Here is a 12,281-nt window from a genome sequence, read left to right on the forward strand (position 1 = left end):
ATATGCTCTTCACAAATCACAACTCACAAGCAAAGCAGTCATTTCGGTTGAAGTGTGAATGGATATCGAGCTCCAAATGCCAATCCAAAGTGCTTTTTGCTTGTCTTGAAATTAGTCGAACGACCGTCAGTTCATGTTAAAATACATGTCGTCTTGCATGTAAACTACATGGTTTAACTTTTGTTTAATTGCAAGCGACATATCATCGTATAGTGATCATATCAACAGATAACAAAATATTGATTGTGACTGAAATCTACTTAATGGGATTTATATTCAGAAAGGAAAAGGACAGCCCTGTAAACAAAAAAAAGATATTGATCAAAATTCCGTACCGCCATTATACTTAAAAAGAGAAGAAACAAGAATTCGACTAAAGAGGTTTATTAGCTCTCTTCAACGTAAGGTGAACAAAATATGCTTTAAGCTGAGGTTCCTTTTATAGGACAAAGTAACTTTTGTATGCTAAATTTCCTACAAAATATATGATTTGAATTCCTGCATATAGAAGGCTTACTATATTCACTATCGGTGTTGGATTACTGCATATATAGTGATACGTATGTGCGTGGCTTTCTGATTCCTTGGCGACAAGAAATGCTCCTTCAAATCATTTCTATTCCTTTCCTCTTCGGATTCTTTCCCAGCTCTGCATCCCTATCATTCTCAGATAATGATCTTTCCAACTTTCTTCTCTTATTCTTGCCCCTTGACTGATCTTCCTTCTCATCCATTAATGATAATAGTCTATGTATACCCCCAGAGCGTGAGCTCCCTTGACCAGGTGAAGCAGATTCCTCGGGGTGAGCACTATATAATTGGCGTGTGATCTGCCAAAAGTATACGAAGAGAGACAAGAAGCAAGCTATCCCGCAAATAAGAAACAGACCCCAAAAGCTTTTTAGCTCAAGTCTATCTGATTCAAGTTCAGATGCATCTGAACTGCAACCGCTGTGCATGAGCCATTTGTCATGGATCCTTTGAAGATCACCATTCTCCGTTAGTTCGAGAATTGCAGTTGACATATCAACAGCCAAAGGAGAGTCCCGTGGAAATGCCTGGTTTGCAGAAAATATTAAGAGATAGGGAAAACAGAAAAAAAGAATGCAAACATGAAGCCTAACATTTACTGCATTCCTAATACAAAAGCAGAGTAAACCTATTTCAAGTAAAATTGTGCAGTTTAGTTGAAAATATTATGTGGTATTTCAACTTGTGTTATGCCCAGTAACACTAAATAAACCAACTGGATGAATGTATGTATCTACTGTTTAGTGATATAGCCATGCCGTGTTAGACCTATGCTTCTGATTTTAGGCGAGGAAAAAAGGATAGAGCAAACCAGAGAACAGGTACTCACAAAACCCCAGCCACTTTTTGTGAATTCTTGACCTACAATCCTGAATGTGCACTGAGTTGAGAGGAAGAGTTCAACATAAGGACGTTCATCAACCACAGCAGCAACACCGCCCTCCTTATTAGGACCACGTTGGAGCGCTGTTGCATATGCTTCAGGTGATCCAAGGGGAACCAGCCTAGATTTATTTATTCCAAGTTCCTCACTCAAATAATACTCAGCAAAAGAACCCACTTGATATCCTATGGGATCATCACTCTCCTTCAAACTTTCAATCCCTTTGATAGGAGAAGATAACTGTTGCACTGTGAGTATTGATGTAAGACTTGCAGTGTAGCTCGAGTTAATTATTAAAACCACAAAGAGCCATATAATTAGCACAAAACGACCCAGGGTGCTCACGGTGTTTTCTCCTGCAAAATAAAAAAAGAAATCAACTCAAGCAAATAAATGGTGCTGCGCCCCAACAGCAAGTACAAAATCCAGGGAAAATAATGACTTCTAACTTACTATGGGCAAAAAACATTGTTGAGAGGCTGAACCTGCAGTATTAACAAAGAAAAAAAAAAAGACGGACCACATGAAATTAAGGATCAAATGGCAATGATTATTACAAGTTAGACAAATAACACAATAAGAGTTTAATTTAAGAACTCACCATAAAACGGTAATAATTTGGTGTTTAGGTGGGCCCCTGAATTCATCATTTATCCTATGCTCCAGAACCCACACAACTGTGCCAACAGCAATGAAGAAACAGGCAGTGACAACCCACATAAGTGGACTAAATGGCTGCAAGAAAGCCCAGGCCCCTGATTTCAACTTCCTAAATGGGGCCACAATAACCAGTCCAGATGCAGCATATGGCTGCGTAAAATCCACGATTTTTGTTCGATTTGTGACTATAGCAATATCACCAACAACAGCATCAAGGACCTGCAGCAAAAATATTGGACATTCAACCAACGGAAAAGAAAATTGTACTCGACAAAAATTTGAATTTAAAACAACAAATTTATAATTTAGCACTCACACCCGTAGTGATCATGTTCACAAGCTCTGTGTAGCTTGGGTTTGCTTTACCATTTCCAAAGGGGACAAACTGATAGGGAACAGCATATGGTAACAAACTTGCAGCAGCTGTAAATACATCTATGCAAAAACCTTTGAACATGTCAGTTCCTTGTACTCGTGTTACAAATTCCTTGAAACTGACCCGAATGGGCACACCAATTCTCAATTGCTTCCCATTGTTAGGGAAAACCCATCCACGGGGTTTTGATGATGTCTCTCCAGGCCAAATAACACTGTACAATTGCTGGTTTGCACTTGACCGATTTGGTGGCCTTATATAGAGTGTCTCAGGTGGCACAGTTGATAAACCAGAATAATTGGACCAGAAACCAACCATTCTAAAACCAGTCCCAACCACATTAATAACATCATATGCAGGAAGAATCCGAGATCTGTCTGAATCATACTTTATAGGGCCCGTTAAACCAACAAGATCACTTTTCAATATGTTCTCCAACAGGAGTCTTCCATCATCAAAAATACTCATTGCATCAAGGTGAAGATCACTACCTCCTGCAGAGCGCAACCTGGAATCATTAGAAAATGAGATAATCCCACCCTGATCAAAAAATGCATCAATAGCATGAGCAACCAGCCAGACAGAATCATAAGCACAGAGCCCATAAGAATTCAGCCCTGGAGAACCACTAGTCAACTTGCTCCACCTGGACGAAAAGGATCTCTTTCTATCTGAATCCGGTATGTGTTGACGCAAAGTAAGAACTCCTTGCATCGTGCCCATGGCCTCAGAAGATAGAGGAGAAGAAGAATCTAAAACGGATGAGAGCCAATCTGTGGCTATCCATACATACCCATTACCCATCATACCAAGGTATTTTGCCACAGAAAAGACTTCAAAACCCAACTTCGAATTTACATGAAGAACAACAACTCGAGATTCCATCAATGCAACCTTAACAAGGATATCCATAATTTCTCCATTGCTGACACCAGAATCTGGTGGAATCCCCAACTTGTAAGAGATTTTACACCGCCTCTCAGCAAGCTTATCACTCAGAGCTAATATGCCATTTCGCCCATAATCATCATCAATAAAAATGGAAATAACCTGCTTCCAACCATAATAATTAACTATCTCAGCTATTGCAGTCATTTGGTATAAATCACTTTGTATTGTCCTAACAAAAAAGGGGAATTGAAGTGAATTAAGAGTGGGATCTGTTGCTGCAAACGATAATAGAGGAACTTGGAGTTCATTTACAACATGGGATATGATATGAGCAACTACAGAAGATTGTGGGCCTATAATCGCGACAACATCAGTCTCCATGAATTTTAAAGCTGTTACAAACACAGTAATAGTGCATAATTAAAATTCACTCTAGCCCATGCTAAGTATTTGACCACACAAGTTAGACCAATATAAGACTGAGACATAGGTAGTCACTCACCTTCAACCATGCCTGTAAACCCACTGCAATTGGAGTCGTGCATTGTAATAACAAGTTTGGTCCCATGAAGGATGCTAGAATTGGCATTTACATCTTTGACAGCTTCTTCCATGGCAATCTTGGCCACTTTCCCGATGGTAGAGTCCAATGTAAAAATTGCCCCAATATTCACAACAGCAGGCCTTGAAGTGGCATTCCTACTGTGGCCACTTGAAAACAGTACAAAGAAGACAGAGAGAAGGGAAACAAGCACTATAGCATTCATTTCAGATGAACAGTACAGTTATCGTCACGTATCCCAAATGAATTTGCTCGCTTCTGCTGCCAGATAATTTGTGCTCAATTGAGTCATGGGTTCTAAAGAAATGGAAAAAGAACTGTGACTAAAATTTCTTTTATGAGAATATCAAAGAATAGAAATGCGCAAAAATTGAATTGAAATAACTAATCAATCAACAAAATACACTCTTCAGTGCTGAATAGAACTGGGGAGGAGACGCAGAAAACCAGGGTTCATCAATCATATAAATAAAATCATCAAACCAAACTTACATATTAAAAGACTCGTGTAAACTTTGTCCTTCATCATTTGGCAATTAACACATTAATAACACAGTTAATGTGTAAACACGGGCTTCAAAATCACCATTTATTTATTTCCCCGGCTTTCTTATCAACCAAACAGGCAGTGAATACGGGGAAAGGAAAAAGGGGGAACATCAAGGACATGAGAAACCTAGCACTCGAATATGATAGCTAGCAGAAAAGAGAATCAGATTCTCCGTTCAAATTAAAGCCTAAGTGTAAACAAAATTTAGTTGTGAAGCCAATTACTGCTTTTGATGCAATTAAGATACCCAGTTCCATGAATTAAATATTGGAGGGAGAAAAACAAAGGAATTAGATATGAAGAGCAAAGATCCAGACAACAGTGTTACCTGAAAAAGAAAAATCTAACATGGAAATGAGAGGAGCTCTAAGCAGCATCTTTTACTCCGGCAAAAAACAAATCCAACAAATTGTTCAGAGTTTCAGAGAAACTGGAAATTCACGTGAGGCACGGAATTAGTATGGGCAAGGGACATTTATTTTACATTTTCTGAAAATTTTCACTTTACAAGAAAAGAATAGAAATGATCAAATAGAAATGATGAGAAAGCATGCTGATTAAAAAACGCCACTAGGTTGCAACCAAAAAAGCTCAATTGAGGCAAAAGTTTTGTTCTTTAAACAGCGGCCATGTGCTCTAATGGCAATAATCACTAAAATAGGAAAAGGCAGGCAGCTGTATAAGCTATAAACTACAAAGAGTAAAGGCCCAGATGACAAACTCACAAGAAAATGAAAAACCAACAAGGATGCGAGAACAAGATGATGAAGAAAGCTTTATATAAATCTAATTGGTCTCCAAAGAGTCCTTACAACCTCAAAAAAAGAGAGAGACCAAAACCCTAATAAGAAATTGGAGTTCACGTGACATAATCAGACAGAGATTGGAATAGGAATAGTAGCTTACTTGGAAGAGAGACATGCATTTAGCTTTTGAGTTTTGAGAATCAATTGTTAGATTGTGAGCGGCAAGATGCTTCCCACTGTTCTGAAAGGGGGAGCCTTCAGCCTGGTAAATCCTTTGACAGCCAGACATCACAATTCACAATGGGTGTTTTTAGATTCCCATTAACGACAGTTACTGCCAGTTTCCCCAAACAAATAATGATGCTTCCTGTGTCAAGTTTCAGGACAGCCATGGACTTTCTCTCTTCGAAATAATGGAAAATAGGCTCATATTAGTGTCTTAATTTTATCAATTTTTCCAAAATGAATTATTTTAATTAAATTTCTTTATAAATTTGTATACGTGTCTCCACTGTCCATGCTTGGGCCGAAACGGTGGAACTATATATTTTGGTATTTCTTCAGTTTATTTATTGCTATATATTATTGTTTCCTTTATTTTATTTTATTTTTATTTTATTTTTGAATAAAAACAAAATTATTAACATATTTTATTTTATTTTTTAAAGATATAATAAAATAAAAAAATTTAAAAAAAAAATATGAATATATGGATATTTATATGATTATTATTTAAGGTATAAGGAAAAGATAAATACATACCATCCATCATTACAAACATGATTAATTTCCAATTACGTTGTTGATCAAATACAAAATGCATCCACCGTACGAATAATTAATCATGAATCAGAAAAACATGTGTTTCAAATTGAATAATATAATAAAATTTGTTAAGCTGCGGACGAAACTACAGTAAACCAACCCTTCCCCTTCCCGACAGGAAAAGAGTGAAGAAGAGGCAGCCATAGCCACAGACTAATCACGTGCCAGATTTGGACATAAGCGAAAAAGCAACTAAATAGTGATAACTGATTTGACAAGATGAAGAAAAGAATAAAGATGATGAGAATGGAATAAATTGACCCCAACCGCCATTTATATCATCCTTCCTCAATTTCCATCATCAGGTTTAGGAAACATATGCTAACATTACACCCACCGTTACTCTCTTTCACGGCCAACTTAAAATCCAGATTTTTTAATTTTTCGTATTAACCAGAAGATCAACTGGGCCATACCCGATTTACATTGAATTTTTACTTTTGACATTACTCTTGCACTCGTAAAATTGAGATCTTTTACCTTTTCGCATTAAGAAGAAGACGAGCTACAAGATATACGATTCATGTTAAATTCTTGTATTTAATGATATTAAAATTAGGTAACTAGCTACCTTAGCCTCAGCCATTAAAGAAATATAGAAATATAGAGTTTATTCGGTAAAATTAATTATTTTGATAGCTGTTAACTGTTTTAATAGCATTTAACTGTTAGTAATCTAAGTAATTTTTTATAAAATGCTAAAAGTTAAAGGTTATAGGATTTGATATTTTATAAAATATTACTTTAATATCTAAAAGTTAATTCAAACTTTATATTATCGAATATTATAAAAAATAACATTTTAACCGATCAAAAAATTAAAAACTACTTAAACCGAAGAAGATAATGTTGTTAAGTTGGTAAGTTTAGCGGGTGTAATGTTGCAGTAAACATGTATGTAACCAACGTTTGACCACCATATGTATTACGCAAAGCAAGTTTTCAATTCATTAGCTTATCTAATGCGTTCAACTTCTAAGCAAACTAATTTCATTAATTAGGACTAAAGGTTAACTTGGTAATTTTCCTTTTTTTTAGTATCGGAGAAGGAGATTCGAACTTGAATCTATTATCCGATAATACGGTATAACCTTGCAAATTTTTTAAGTAACAAAGGAAGGAGCTGTTATTACGATTAGCTAGGTCTTTCTTTTTTGGTCCTTTCAACTGTTCAAGTGGGGAATACATGTGCCTTCATCAGCGTCTTAGTACCTCCCTTGCTTGAATTCACTAATCATGACTGGCCTGCACTTAAATCTAGATCGTGCGATTTTTTCTGATTTGATAATCATAATCAAGATCTATCAAGATTCACGCATAGTCGTGGTTCTAGGTTATAAAAACTAACATACGTCGGCAAGCCCCATGATTGTCTAAAATCCATGCAAATGTGCAATCCAACTACCAGAATGATAAGACCACCACACGATCACCTCCATTTAATATTTTATATATCCTCCACGTTAATCCCCGCGTTTGTACATATAAAATAAAGATTATACTTAAATAGATCGAATTGCAATTCAATAATAATTAAATCCATAAAAATAAATTTTTTTTAATAATTATTTATATTTTTATCTTTTGTTAATATATGGTTAGAAAAAATAATTCTCCATTTAATAAAAAAATTTTATTTTTATTAATTTAATTCATGAATGAAGTCGTGGACGCAGTTTACACGATCATATTTAATAATATCTTTAATTATTTAGGATTATACTTATCTTGACTTGATTTATAGCTCACTCTGGACAAAATTAATGAAAATGTAAAATTTTTAAATATAATTCTCAATTTATGATCAAGAAATATTTTTACTTTAATAAAAAAAATTATTTTTTACTAGTTTAATTTATGAATAGAGTATAGACCATATCCATACAAATCAATAGAAAATCTTCAAATGTATAATATGTTCGATCTTTTATAAATCTTGAAACTCTATTATTCTGCATCACCAATTTAAGCATTAGAGAGATTATAGAGTAATTTTTTTTTTTTTTTTACATTGCAAATTGCAACCATCAAGCCTAAAAAAGAAAATTCTCGAGCAACATTACTAATGAATTGATTAATAAAATATTTAATTCAGATAAAACTAAATAATCGATGATTAAATAATAAAAAATTGTGCATGTGGTCTTTAACTTTTTTTTTAATCCCTGCAAGGATTTTGTTTTTTCTTTTTTTTTTTTTATTTGGACAAAAGGAGTAAAATCCGGAGGGAAAACCATCCCTCCACTCCACTAACCGGTAAGATATCTTACCCGAAATTTCTAAAGTTTAAACCAATTAAACGACGACCCCTGTACCGCGGGAATCCAAGTCTTGGCTTTTTAACGGCCGTTAACCAAACCTAACCTCCCACACCAGGAAAAGCAACCTGTACCGTCCATATAGAAGCTCGGAGATCCAACGGCTGGGACTCAATGGCGGCAATAACCCACGAACCAACAAAATAACCATCTCGTCAACCAACGTCTCCACCAACCACATACCACCACGTGTCGGTAGATATCTTCAGGGCGACAGCTAGAAGATCCACCGGATTACCTGGAATCGCCAGTAGCCAACCGAATGCCAACAAGTTTCTCTCTCTGTAATGCATCAGCATCAGCCTACAATTTTTTCTCCTCTCTTTTTGAACTACTTTTGATTCTCTCTCTTTCCCCTCCTAGACGTCTCTCTTTTGTTTTTTTTGTTTTAGGGTTCTTCGATGATCTGACGGAGAAAGAAAGAAAAAGGGGGAAAAAAAAAAAGGAAAGCAAAAGCATAGCATAAAGAATCATCATCATCTGTGAGAAATCGCCCTGCTTTGATTTTCTACACCAGACTCCCCAGTTTTTCCAGTTTCTGTATATTGTGCCCTTCTTTATGTTTTTGGGAACTTCTTGAACCATTTTTGAAACTTCTCGGGTTAATTGGCCTATTTATATTCGATTTGGTAGCTTGTAACGGTGAATAACTAGAGATTTAAAGTAATTTGGTGATCTTTTGGAGAATTTGAATGATTGACGTGATTCTGTGATCTGGGAGTTGTTGAAGATTAAACAATTTGTTCCGTAAAACTTTTGAGTTTGCTTGCTGATTATTCTTTGTACAGTTGTCCGAAAACTGAAGGAATTCGGTTTCTTAAAGTTTCTGGTGCGTGAATTTGCCTGATTCTCAAGCTTATAGTTTAGATATTTTAATAGATCAGAGGTTTTGTGGGGACAATTAAAGTTATTGGCTTTGAGGGTGTGCGTAGAGATCACTTGATTTATGATTAGAAAGGGGAAATGGCCGCTGGAATGGATTTCTCACCTCCTTTTGCTGTATTAGAAGGCGGGTATAGTAGGGATAACGTATCATCCACAGAAAACCAGAACTCGGAGAATTTGGATTGTCTGAAACAAACTGCAAATGGGAAACCGCCTAGGCACCTCTCGGTTATGCGGCATAGTATGAATTCTATGAGAATGATGGCTGCTGCCGATCTGGTAAGTCTGTTTCTTCTCATATACTCTTCTTCTTCCTTTTTATTTGATGACAGATCGGTGGTAGCAGTAGCAGTAGCAGTTGTTCTGCGTCTGAGGCCTCACATTTGATTGAACTGTTGGGTGTTAGAGAAATGGTCATATGGGTGGAAAGTTAATCTTGAGAATCCAAGCATCTTACACTTGGAATGGTCATTTTCAACCAATTTTTACTGAATAATTTTTATGCTTTTGTTGTTTGGTAAGCATTGTCGAAAATCACCAAATCTAGAGTTCATATATAGCATAAGTGAATAAGTAGAGGCAAAGTTCAAGATGAACTTTTATTTGTTGTTCCTTTTCCAAAAAAAAAAAAAAAAAAATTAAAGGAGATTTAAAAGTTATCCACTTTGTTTGGGTTGTTTTGAGATTTATTTTAAGTCCATTGGTTAATTAGTTAGCTCAATATTCTGCAGGCAATGGATGTTGGGATTGTTGTCAGTAAGTCGCCTTCTGATGAAAAATCAAATTTTCTACCAGTTTTCCGATCAGGGAGCTCTGCTGAAGGAGGGCCTAAACAGTTCATGGAGGATGAACATATATGTATAGATAATCTTATTGAGCATCTAGGTTCAACTGCCAATTTCCCCACACCTGCAGCTTTCTATGGGGTGAGTATGATGATTTCTTACCATTTGTCTTCTTAATCCTAGTTGATATTATATATAGAGATGGACAAGTTCTTTGATCAAAAGCTTTTGAAAGGAGAGAAAATGGCATTTCTTGTTGGTTTTTGATTTTTGGGTTTCTTATAACTCTGAGCAATTATCATTCTTTTGCTTCATTATTACTAATGTAGAGGTCACAATACTTCCCAAATCTTAGCAAAAACAGTTGCTTGGCTAAGTTGTTAAGAGTCTGGTGCCTTATTGGCCATATTCATTGACTGATACTTGTTGATGCATGTGAACAGGTTTTTGATGGTCATGGGGGGACAGATGCAGCATCATTTGTTAGAAATAATATACTTAGGTTCATAGTTGAGGATTCACATTTTCCAATTTGCGTGGAGAAGGCAATTCAAAGTGCTTTTGTGAAAGCTGATTATGCATTTGCAGATGATAGTGAACTTGATATCTCCTCTGGCACCACTGCTTTAACTGCCCTTATTTTTGGAAGGTAAGCTAGCCTCTTAGTTGCCTTTGATTTCAGAGTTTTACTTAAGATTTATTATGATAGCAGTGAGGGCCTGAAGGTTTAGGTATTTGCCTCCGTCCAAACTATCCATGCATATTATAGCGGATGGGCATTGGCCTCCAAAGATGCTTCTGGATAGAAGATGGCACGGATGAAAATTGGAGAAAGAGTGGGAGGCTTAAGTGAGAGATCAAAATGTTTCTGTTGAAAAATATATAGGAATAGCACTGCATTAGATCTAAATTTCTGCTTTAATTTTTAATTAAATTTTGTTAGTCTCACTATGATTCAATGAAATATACCTTTAGAAGTTGAGATCAATAGTTGGATATGTTCAAAACACATATTGAAAGGCTACTTTGATGGTTTGGCCTATTGTGCCATCTTTGTCAGGAAAACCAAAATGTTTACATGTCTAGTACTGTTTCCTGGTTCTTAAATTCATGAAGCAATTATAATTTTGTTCCTTTGTACTTTTGCCCTTCATTACTGTTTCATTTAATATCAGTGGTTTTCATGACCGGTCTCTTAAATAATCTGTCTTCTCAGGACCTTGATAATTGCCAATGCTGGGGATTGCCGAGCAGTGTTAGGGAAGCGAGGTAGAGCCATTGAGATATCCAAAGATCACAAACCTAATTGCACATCTGAAAGACTGAGAATTGAGAAACTTGGTGGAGTCATATATGATGGCTATTTAAATGGCCAATTATCTGTCGCCCGTGCCATAGGAGACTGGCACATGAAGGGCCCCAAGGGTTCCGCATGCCCTTTGAGTGCAGAGCCAGAGTTGCAGGAGAGAAATCTAACTGAGGATGATGAATTCTTGATTCTGGGTTGTGATGGCCTGTGGGATGTAATGAGCAGCCAGTGTGCAGTGACCATTGCAAGGAAAGAACTGATGCTCCATAATGATCCAGAAAGATGCTCAAGAGAGTTGGTGAGGGAGGCACTAAAGCGCAATACGTGTGATAATGTCACAGTGGTAGTGGTTTGCTTTTCTCTAGACCCACCCCCTCGGATCGAGATCCCACAATCTCGTGTTAGAAGAAGCATATCAGCAGAAGGCCTGAATTTACTCAAAGGTGTGCTAGACAGCAACTCATGAAATAAGAGGATGGTTTAGAGAAGTGTGTACAAATGCATTCAAGGTTTACAATTAGTACGGTCAATTTTTTGCCCCTAGGCTGCTCCTGCTGTCCTCTTAGGCATGGCTTATTTTCAGCCATATTCTTCGGGGAAAATAAATATCGCATGGAATGTGATTCTTGAGTTTCAAAATCCTGTACATCTGAGATCATTATGTTGTACCATCTGGATGAGTTTGTTCAACTTTCTAGTTGCATACACCGCGTCCTCATATTTTTTCAATTCTCCTATGTACATAAATTTGGAAAAAGAAAAGCTGAGGGGGCATTCTCTTTCATTGCTATTCAATCATTTTCTACTATTTGTTATTTATTGAATTAATTAATCACAGTGATAGTTTAATGGTATGTCCTAATAAATACTTACTTTGATGACAATCATAGTTTTATTATTAAGCCTCTTTATGCTTGCAAAATCGAGCATTCTTCAATCCTTCAGCTTGAAGAACACCAA

At 36.3% G+C, this 12,281-nt stretch overlaps 2 protein-coding genes across 10 annotated transcripts; one reads left to right on the forward strand and one right to left on the reverse strand.

The window, feature by feature from the left end:
- Positions 1 to 368: 368 nt before the first annotated feature.
- On the reverse strand, positions 369 to 5,632 carry GLR3.3 (glutamate receptor 3.3). Of its 8 annotated transcripts, none has more exons than XM_020679718.3 (8): positions 5,360 to 5,632; positions 4,782 to 4,883; positions 3,844 to 4,161; positions 2,391 to 3,733; positions 2,016 to 2,293; positions 1,868 to 1,899; positions 1,361 to 1,770; positions 369 to 1,058 (listed from the first exon to the last, which is right to left on the reverse strand). In XM_020679718.3, exons 3-8 carry the CDS (start codon positions 4,106 to 4,108, stop codon positions 606 to 608), a joined length of 2,781 nt encoding a protein of 926 aa, XP_020535377.1. In that variant the 5' UTR covers positions 4,109 to 4,161; positions 4,782 to 4,883; positions 5,360 to 5,632; the 3' UTR covers positions 369 to 605. The 8 variants fall into 8 exon arrangements, with proteins under 8 accessions (XP_020535377.1, XP_020535376.1, XP_012073615.1 ...); XM_020679717.3 differs by having other exon boundaries at positions 3,844 to 4,164; XM_012218225.4 differs by having other exon boundaries at positions 3,844 to 4,200.
- A 3,035-nt stretch (positions 5,633 to 8,667) lies between these two features.
- Positions 8,668 to 12,105, forward strand: PP2CG1 (Protein phosphatase 2C family protein). Of its 2 annotated transcripts, none has more exons than XM_012218229.4 (4): positions 8,668 to 9,506; positions 9,959 to 10,153; positions 10,456 to 10,661; positions 11,229 to 12,105. In XM_012218229.4, the coding sequence occupies exons 1-4, from the start codon at positions 9,306 to 9,308 to the stop codon at positions 11,785 to 11,787; spliced, it is 1,161 nt and encodes a 386-aa protein (XP_012073619.1). In that variant the 5' UTR covers positions 8,668 to 9,305; the 3' UTR covers positions 11,788 to 12,105. The 2 variants fall into 2 exon arrangements, with proteins under 2 accessions (XP_012073619.1, XP_012073620.1); XM_012218230.4 differs by lacking the exon at positions 8,668 to 9,506 and adding an exon at positions 9,549 to 9,744.
- The last annotated feature ends 176 nt before the right edge of the window (positions 12,106 to 12,281 follow it).

Source organism: Jatropha curcas, chromosome 9, assembly GCF_041381405.1.
Source record: "Jatropha curcas cultivar XTBG-Jc1 chromosome 9, XTBG_Jcur_1.0, whole genome shotgun sequence".
NCBI lineage: Eukaryota > Viridiplantae > Streptophyta > Magnoliopsida > Malpighiales > Euphorbiaceae > Jatropha > Jatropha curcas.

Excerpts from the sequence above, each read along its gene's own strand:
- GLR3.3 (XM_012218228.4), bottom strand. The coding sequence starts at position 4,108 with ATGAATGCTATAGTGCTTGTTTCCCTTCTCTCTGTCTTCTTTGTACTG. Across the intron at positions 2,294-2,390 it reads TGAACATGATCACTACGGGT|GTCCTTGATGCTGTTGTTGG; the intron begins GTGAGTGCTAAA and ends TTTTTGCTGCAG. Across the intron at positions 1,900-2,015 it reads CAAATTATTACCGTTTTATG|GTTCAGCCTCTCAACAATGT; the intron begins GTGAGTTCTTAA and ends TTAATACTGCAG.
- PP2CG1 (XM_012218229.4), top strand. The coding sequence starts at position 9,306 with ATGGCCGCTGGAATGGATTTCTCACCTCCTTTTGCTGTATTAGAAGGC. Across the intron at positions 10,154-10,455 it reads CACCTGCAGCTTTCTATGGG|GTTTTTGATGGTCATGGGGG; the intron begins GTGAGTATGATG and ends GCATGTGAACAG. Across the intron at positions 10,662-11,228 it reads ACTGCCCTTATTTTTGGAAG|GACCTTGATAATTGCCAATG; the intron begins GTAAGCTAGCCT and ends CTGTCTTCTCAG.